Source organism: Anarhichas minor, unplaced genomic scaffold, assembly GCF_050575085.1.
Source record: "Anarhichas minor isolate MPS153535 unplaced genomic scaffold, ASM5057508v1 ptg000050l, whole genome shotgun sequence".
Taxonomy (NCBI): domain Eukaryota; kingdom Metazoa; phylum Chordata; class Actinopteri; order Perciformes; family Anarhichadidae; genus Anarhichas; species Anarhichas minor.
Genome location: NW_027466496.1, coordinates 1,113,128 through 1,122,500, shown reverse-complemented (window position 1 = coordinate 1,122,500; position 9,373 = coordinate 1,113,128). Strand labels below are relative to the sequence as shown.

General features: G+C 45.6%; 1 protein-coding gene across 1 annotated transcript in view; it reads left to right on the top strand.

Moving 5' to 3' along the window:
* Positions 1-6,888, top strand: part of LOC142971873 (partitioning defective 3 homolog) — a 301,306-nt gene extending 294,418 nt beyond the window's left edge. The window contains exon 24 of the mRNA XM_076112603.1: positions 3,305-6,888. Coding sequence (XP_075968718.1) covers positions 3,305-3,734 — 430 coding nt within the window. The 3' untranslated portion in view covers positions 3,735-6,888. The remainder of the gene's footprint in view (positions 1-3,304) is intronic.
* The last annotated feature ends 2,485 nt before the right edge of the window (positions 6,889-9,373 follow it).

The window sequence follows — 9,373 nt, the reverse complement described above, 5'->3', positions numbered from 1 at the left end:
TCCCAAAGAGCTTCTAGACGAAGCCATGGTAGCTGGTTATCTGATGACAGCCAGGCTTAGCCGGCTGTCTGGGATCTGAGGATTGGAAGAGCACTAATGAAGGCTTGTTGTCGGAGCAGGATTAGTGGTGACAGGCAGTGGAGGGGCGAGAGGGGACGGGAGAGTGTGTTAGTAGGAAAGAGAGACCGCTGATTAGCCTGAAAGGGACGCACTCGCACACAGAAATACACACAAACACACACACATGAATGCGGTCAAGATAAGGTTCTTAAATCTGGCCTGAGCAAACTGCCAGTATAGCTCCTCCATCTACCCATGCAGCTCTCGCAGTTCGCAGCCAAAACATCATTATTCCGCGCTATAACAAAAACATTATTCCAGGTTTGTAGTCTATTTATTTGTGCAATGTAGCAGCGATTGTTCCACTGCCCGTTTCGTGCCGTTTAGTTTTTTTGTTCCTCTAATTATTTTGTGTCCGTGCATGTGTATGTGTGCTCTCTCTTCCTCCTCCTCCTCCTCCTCCTCATAAACTCTGATTCTTCCCAGCTGTTTTAAAGAAACAACACTGCAGCCGCAAACGTCTCTGCGAGCCAACTTCCTGGCTTTGTTTGTTATGTTCTGTCATTCTAAACTTACCCCGCTCTCTGGCATGATGCATTTTCCCATCCCCTCCCTTCTGTAGATGTAACTAATCTACTTTGTGACATGCTCTGGCACAGGAGTAGAGGTGATAAGAGAGCCGGCTCCCCCTGACCCATCGATCACCATCGCATTCCTGTGGAACAATGCCATTTCTGCTCTCCCCTCATCGCACCTTAAGACTTTCCCCTTAAATCTCCCGTCTTTTCTTTTTTACGTCCTTACAAACCGAAGAGGTCACGCTGGAAACGCAGATCGCAGGCCTCGCGCAAACAAGCGGTCCCGGCGTCTCTCCCTCGCGAGCGGCGCTGGCTGCTCTGTGAGCCAAGCCGGGGTGTAAATGCATGGCGGCTCGCCCAGACAGCAAAACCCAGATACGGTGCATGTGGTGGGGCTCTCTCTGCAGTCTGTCCCTGCATCTGCCCCTCCGCCAATTACCCACGTACTAAACACGCGCTCCGGATGCGTGCACACACACACACACACTCAGAGCCGAACGGGGTCATGTGTTTGTGCCGCACATGTACAGCACATACATGCGTACACGTTTGTCCTGGCATGCATAGATGTAGTCCGAAGCTCCACAGGCTCAGATACTGACGTTACAGTGACATGTGCTATAGATATTGTGGACCACTTGGGCATTCATTAGTAATGCTGGAAATGTGAGACTCTCATTAGAATAAGACAGAGATGGAGATTTGAACGAACTGGCTAGAGGGAAGAAAATACAGTAATTCATATTTTTTACTATTTGATTGAAAATCGCAAAATCCAAGAACATTGTTTTTCTTGCGCTTGTTGTTTGTGAGATTTTGGGCTATTTTGCTTCTATGACAGTGGACTCAGACTGGTAGAAAGAAAACATCCAAACTACACATTTAGGTGTTTATCCTCATACAATTTCTCTTGAATTAATCAAAAGTTTGTATTTTTGCCTCGTTTACACAAACGTCACATTTCAGAAAACTTGTAATACAAAAAAAAGATTGTCTTAATGTAATGTATGATGTACCCTAATCACCTATAGTGGCTTTAAAATGTATGGAATTTAAAATACATATCTTTTAAGTCAGTTTTTTCTTACTCTGAGCCAGACATCTCCACTTCAGTTGCACTTACATCAACGTTTTTTTGTTTATCTATAATTCATAGGCTGATTTATAAAACATTTTATTTCTACTAACATGGCTGTTGACAGTATTTTCAGATTTATGGGGTGATACAAAGAAAAACCTTTGACTCGAATACGTCTTCAACTTCCTCGACGTTGTCTTCACTGTCAACCGTCTCTGATTCATCCCGCAGGTTCTTACGGTCACCAAGTGTCCGCCCTAGCCCCAGGGTGTCGTTCCTTTTGTTTTTAGTTCGGGAAAACACTTTGGCTACGATGTATCTCAGGTGACTACGTGTGTAGTCTCCATATAGCTATGAGGTCCGCTCTTAACATACAAGTATAAATCAAGCTTTTGGAGAATTTATGTTCTTTTGGTACAGACAAATTTATCATCTAAGTCATTTTTTTTACCCGTGAAGCATCATTGCACTATGTATAAACTTAAGAAATCAAGGTGCAAGGTAGAATTGATTGTGATCATCTCCATTGTGAGGTTTCAGTTGTAGAGAAAACTAAATCTTTTGTGTTAGAAACCAAAGTGCTTTGAACAATAAATAGCCCCTCCTGTCTTGAGACTCTCTGCAGTGAGACCCATCCAGATAAGACATGCAGGCGTTTCGTCCTGAAAGCATGCCAGGTCCCTGTGTCCCTCTTCAAGGCTTGTGTGCCGTGAACTCAAAAGCCTTTTAAGTGCTCAGCGGGGTCAGTGAGGTGTGAATGGGATTTCTCTTAGCACCCTTGACGCAAAAGACACTGTCACAGGTCTACCATCGCACGGCGAGCCCTTAATGGATCCTAATAATGGAGGAGCAGCCTCAACACTTTAACCAAAGACCTGGCAGTTCCTAATGACAGCTTTCCGGGGCCAATTTCCAGAAAGCGGAGCATGCATTGCGGAAGGCATGCTTGGACGTTATTTATTTATTTTTGTATGAGAGATAATACGCGTGCATCTCGGGCTGTCCTGTCAGTGCAGGGGTTCTGGCGGGCAGACCGAAGATGAGTAGAAGGCGGATAACGCCGCGAGGCCTGCCATCACTCCGTCTGTGGTGTAAGTGCACCCGTCTGCATCTCCAGAAAAAAGTAGTTAAATGGATGAAAGCAGCCATTTTTCTCAGGGAGGTTTTAACATTTGTGTTTGTTTACAGTGTGGAACTAATAGTGCTGTGGGCATTTTTAGGCTTCCCCCGTTTGTTTCCTGTCTCTTTCATGTCACCGTGTCCCAGGATTCAGGGTAATCATGCAGCAGACTATAACACATCTCCCTTTGCTCCACTCGGGTTGTCTTCAGTATTTTAACTCAACGCCACGACCGCATCCCCCCCTTTTAATCCGACAAAATGTGAAAATGGCCACATTCTCTGCTGAAGTGCAGTTTCTTTTGAATCCCCCTTCAATAGCACTGACCCAGGGGCCGCTACGGACAAAAAAGCAATCTTTTCTGAGCGGTTGCTCTCCTACTTTGGTCCCTTTTAGATTCCGGCGCTGTTTAAGGTGACTCACTCAACAGAGCGATTGACCTCTTTACCTGTCTCTGTGTGTGTTTAGGCAACCTCAAAAGAACCCCAGCACGGCGTCCGAGGACTCGTGGGACAAGGTGTACATGCCAGCCGAGGGATTCCAGACATCCAAAGAGAAACCCCGCTACTCCGGCAGCCATGGATCACGTAACGGCTACCTGGCCACGTCCAGCTTCAACGCCCGCGCCTTCTTGGAGACCCAGGAGCTGCTGAGGCAGGAGCAGAGACGCAGAGAGCAGGAGGCCAACAAGACCAGGCCGCCTCCCGCGCAGGAGAACCCCAGCGGCGGCACCTACGACCACGGCAGAGACCACGCTCAGGCCCCGGGCTCCGCCCCGGTGAAGGCCCCACCTCAGTCCAAGGGCCCCTACAGACAGGACGTACCCCCGTCGCCCTCGCAGCTCGCCAAGCTCAGCAGGCTCCAGGGTTCCGAGAAAGGGAGGCTTTTTTACTCCTGAGACAGTGACGAGACTTTTGGGAGATTAGGACTGATTCTAAGAAACATTAACAGGGAAAATTACAAAGAGGGAAATGAGACTGTGCGCTTTATGAAATGCTGAGATACAAAGATTTTTATAGGACTGTTGACAGAAAAATGTTAATATGTAAAACTAAAAAAAAGATTTTTTTTTTTTAATGATATGAACCATTATCCTTTAACTGATTTTGAGATGTTTTACTGTCCAGAATCGTGATCATCTAACTATGTGTAAAAGTGCCTTCTAGTCCATCGATTGTTCCCCTTCAGTCAGCATCATCCCCTTTAGCTTTGCTCGACTCAGCTGTGAGCCATCCATCTGATACATTCACAGGGGCCAGACATCCGACATGCCGGCAGGGATCTCAGTCGGTCCAACGCTTGTGTGGATGAGGCTTTATTTTTGCCGTTCATGGGCACTTTGACTACGCGTTCATGTGAGTGTGTCGTTTGTGTGCGTGCTGGCAGGAGTTGGCATGTGGTGACAAAGGGCGGAGTGTTTAGCAGCGTGTGTGAACTGTGGAGTCAGAGCTGGGGGGGTTTTGAGCGTGACCGCTCACCCCACCCTCGGTGTCCCCTTTGGTTTCAGATATTTACCCAGAGCGTGTAACCTCCTTCCAGATCCACCCACCCCCGGTATTCAATATGATAATCCTGAATTCTCTCTTCCTCTGCTGGCTGCTTCATTCTCTTCACACTGTCACCCTCAGCATACGGCCATCTCGGAGGAGGACAACAGCTTTAGATCTCCTTCATCCCTACCCTGTCCCGCCCACACCGGGAATCCAGCAGTGTAAACGGGGTCAGGTCTGGGTTATTAATTAATGGACCTCATTAAAAATGAATGGGCCCCTTTTGTGTGCGTATGTTGTCATGTATGACGAGAAAGGAAGAAGCGGCGACCTTGCCTCGCGTGGCTCTGGCCCCGTCCTCGCCTACAATGATTCGGCTGTAACCGAAGCACGCTGGCCTCGAGGTGTCTGAGTTGTTCCTCTGAATATTTCATCAGGGTGGTTTCATGGGAAACCACATCACCTCCGCCTATCCATCGGGCCGATACAATGGTGCTGATTGTTGTTGTCCTTTTCTTGATCATTTCCATTGGTAGGAAACCACTGGGAGGTCTGTCTGTGGTTCAATCAATAACTACTGGTGCATTTTCAGTGTGTGGTGTGTGAGAGTGTATATGCATGTGTGTGTGTGTGTGTGTGTGTGTGTGTATGTCAGTTGGGATGATATTATCATTGAATATGGGAATGCATTGCTGCATGAAATGATCTTTCCCCGCTGCACAGCTGGCCCAGCAACACTTCCCCTGTTGGAAGTCTTTGTCATGCAAATGTCTCCATGTAAAACCTGGTTACTCGTATACATGGCCAAGACTTCTCTGGCTGGGGAAATCAGGTTTCTGTAATCCCCTACCCCAATTATGGAAACCAGGTTTTACACGACGTTTTATGAAATCGCTGGAAAAATCCAACCGTTGCCTGGTTTCTTACAGTAAGTGCATGTAAACACACCGCTAACTGAAAAGAGTGCAGGAAGTGAGGAACTTTTCACTGGTAATGAAACAGTCCCAGTTTACTACTGAGGCCTGTACATGACTTACATAAGCAAACGAGACCATCAGTGAGATGTTCTATTTTTAATGCTTGCTGTCGGTGCCACCAGGTCTGATTTGAAATCACGAAATCCGACAAAACCCTGCAGGTTCACCAGAAACTCTGTCAGCTCAGACTCCAGCGGGGCCTCCAGCAGCGACCAGCCCCCTGCGTACACGCTGCTGGGGGCCCAGGACGTATTGCTGGGCCCGCTGGAGGAAAGGGCCAGGACCGCCAAAATTAACACAAAATGAAAGTTCCTTGTAGTAACTTTAAGTAAATGAAAGATTCATGTCCCATTAATAAACATTCAAATGAATGTGTGCATCTAAAGCTGTTATTTCCAGAGCCCTGGGGTCAGGACTAAGAGCAGGTTCCTGTTTTCTATTCGGCATGCGATGGTTAGAGTAGTTAGGAGTAGGATCTGGAGAATTATTGTGGTGGAGGGTCTATGAGCCTCACGAGTACATGAAAAAATATGTTCTCACACATAAAAGGGAATGTGAAATACAGTTCAGTGTGTTTGTTTGTCTACCAATGTTCCAGTGTGTGTAGGTGGACATGTGTTTAAGTGTCTGTGAACGCTGCCAGTAACTGGATGCTCCAATATGTCTATGAATATGTCTTGGCAGCCACATGAACCACTTGGCTGCTGAGTGGGAGAAGAGCAGAGGAGTAGGAGGCAGAGAAGATGGGAGGCCTGACCCTGCAGATGATTCAGTCAATGGAGTAATCACAACTATTCCTCTGAGTCTGCAGTATAAACACGAGGTTACCAACTAGGCTGCGCTCACTTTGGCTGTCTCTTCTCCTTCTCTTCATTTCTCTCCTTCATCTGTCACTTTCACATGTTTGTTTGTTCTTCTGGGGCAGAGTCAGACTGGGTTTTGTTTGCACGTGTGTGTGTGTGTGTGTGTGTGTGTGTTTGGGGGGGGGGCAACTCTGACAGAAGCGGTTTTAACTGACGTTCCCATGTTTTATGAGTCCCCATCATGAGCTGGGGAGGGGTTCAAGTGCCTGCAATATCTAACAGGTTTTCTTCTCCTGGTATGCAAATTTGATAATATCCCATAATGCATGTTTATTATTTCTTTTGTGTAGTTGATGTTTGTGCAGCGCCTCTGTGACACATGGATTCTTCCCATAAAGCTATTGTTTCGGTGGATTTTTCTCTTTTTTTTTTTATCCTGGGAGAAATGAGAAAATATATATTGTTATTGTTCCATTGTGTTTTTATGACCATCCCTCATTGTATTTTATTATCCACAATATGGTACTATGGTGGTAAAAAATGACTTATATGTAAGCACAGTGCAATTTCCCTTTTTACAACATTGTATCATTAAGAACGGTTTCTGCCATTCTCTGTACATACGATATACACTTCTTTTTTTTCAGTGAATAAATTAAGGGTGGATTCAAATTCTTGAAACAATAATTTCCCTTGATTGTGCTGCATTAACATTCACTAATAGTGTCTCTGCTTGTGACACACCAGTGAAATAAGATGCATAATTAAAGGAAGTAAATGTTTTTATTTTTTTATTTCTTGCTTCTTCCATACTGCAGTTTTTAAGATATGATATTAAGGATTTAGGGGTTCAAAATGAAAGTTTGTTTCCATTTTTTTCCCATTGTAATTATGAATCTGGCTTGTGTCTTTCAGATGTATTTAGTTGAGAAGATGTATTAATATTTTTAGTCATCTGGTGGCCAGATCCTTCCTCATACCTTTAACAGCTAAAAAAGAACATTCTGAACATTGCTGCTCTTAACTGGAGGAATGTTACAACACGTTGGACCTCTGCAATAGCTACAGCTTTCCATTGGCACGAGCTCAAAATGTGGCTCCCACATTTGTTGAGACGGCAGTGAAAAAGTCCGATCAGAACACATCCTCCCTGTCTCGCCATCTCTTTAATCTCCATTCCTGATAGGTCAATGGGGAGGTTTCGCCTCAAACTGGCTGAACTTCTAATAACGTCTTCTGGTGACTCAGTGATAAAGACAATAGTCAAATTTATGATGTTCAACTCGAGGGATGGGGGAGGGGGAAGCAGGTTTTAGGATTTGGCCCTGCATCACAGAGCTCCTGCCAGATCGGTCTTCATCCTGAGGAAGGGAGAGGCCTTTGAAAGAATCAATGTGGTCAGAGTGGAAATACACTAGAAAGCACACGCATCCGGGATAAAGGCATCCACTCGTCCATATATCACCTTTGTGGATACGGGTAAAAATTAAGGTGAAGAGCAAACCAAACTGTGGAATTTTGCCCGGACTGAATGGACCGCGAGGAGCTTTTACCCTGAGTAATACCTCGAGGGGGAGTTTAAACGCACCGTCTCTGAAGTAGCTGCATTTGAACTATCCTGCAGAGCCACAGTCCATTTCCTTCAATATTACCTTTGATTGAGTGTCAATAGAGCAAATGTAGAGGAATGATCCTGCGTTTGGTCCAGTCCGCCTTTACAGTCGGGCGCTTTTTGGAAGCCCCGAGCAGCGTTTCAGCTTTCACCTTGGTCACATGCAAAGAGCTTTTATCGACAGAATGCTCCCTGAGGTGTGGCACGAGACAGGGGCGTTGTCTTAAACCACTTTCATATGCGATAGCAAAATGATCCCCTTGCTATTTTGATTTGTACACATCAGTATATTTATAGGATTTCAGTGTATGAAATATCTTGCGTTATTTCATTATATGCAGACGACGTCCTTCTGTTCTTTACAAAGCTGGTCAGTGCCAATTCCGGGTAGCATATAAGAAGAATATTGAGTGTTTCAAGCTATAATGTTAATTTATGGAAAAGTGAAGCAATTAAACCCTTCAGTCCCAGGCCACAATCTACATGAATACTCTTATCAGCCTCTCAAAGTCTCTCATTAGATTCAGATATATATCGGTTCATGTGCGAGCCTCGCTTAAACAGTGGACGGGACCGTGGCGTTCCACTGGGACTGATAGAGTTTAATAGGACACAGACAATATGGTCCTCTCCAGATTTAGAAATAACATTTAGGATTATAGATACCATATGGTATGGAGAAACGTTAGCTTTTATGGACGATAAAATGTTCAGTCTGTCGCTATATTTCTACTGTGATTTGTGGAAATGTGTAGAAGGGATATTCTCATCTACAGTAACGTCATCGTTACAGAACCGACATCACGGACACAAATCAAGTCGATGTATCCGCAGGGGTGATGTAAAGCCATCAAAACACAATAGGTCTCATCCTAGCATGATACACAACGCAGCACATAACCTAGCGGGCTGTATCAGCTTGCACCCTTAACACTTCAAGGCTTGAGGGAACAGTAAAGCTGTCTCCCCCTCCCCACTCCGTCTGATCATTACTCACGCAGAAAGAGCTCTGCCTAGTCTTTAATATCCCCCTTTTGCATTCCAGCCTTCTTAATACTCCATAATGAAAACCTTTTTGTACAGTGATCAACAGCAGACTCGGTGTGATTTCATTACTCCACTCTGTCCTATTGACCCCTGCAGGCCAGACCAGTAGATCCCGTGTTGCCAAGTGCAAGTGTGCTGATATGAGAAGCAGATGGCGTTTGTGTGAACCGCCACTAGATTAAAAAAAGGCTAGTCTCTAGGGATTTGGGAGATCTTTTTTTCTCTCCTCTTTTCAGCCTGGTGAGTCTGAGTCACCTGTTTTGGGTTGAAGAACCAGCTTCTCCCTCTGATCCCCGATCTGCTGCCCCTGTGGGATTTCAAAAGAGGAAGCCGACGTAGTAGGAAAAATCGTGGTCATAAATCTCGGCAGATGTGCAAAAAAAAAGGGCTGACGTGAACGCAGGCGCAGACACACACACACACACACACACACACACACACACATACCTGGGGGTTCTTCCCTAAAGCTTTGGGCAACATCTGGTGAAAGTGTGTGTATCAGAGGAGAGAAGCTGGTCTCTGTAATGTGTGGGTGGAGGAGGGAAGGCTGATGCCTTTCACTCTCTAGACCATGGAGTGGGCTTTGCGTGCGTGTGTGTGTGCATGTG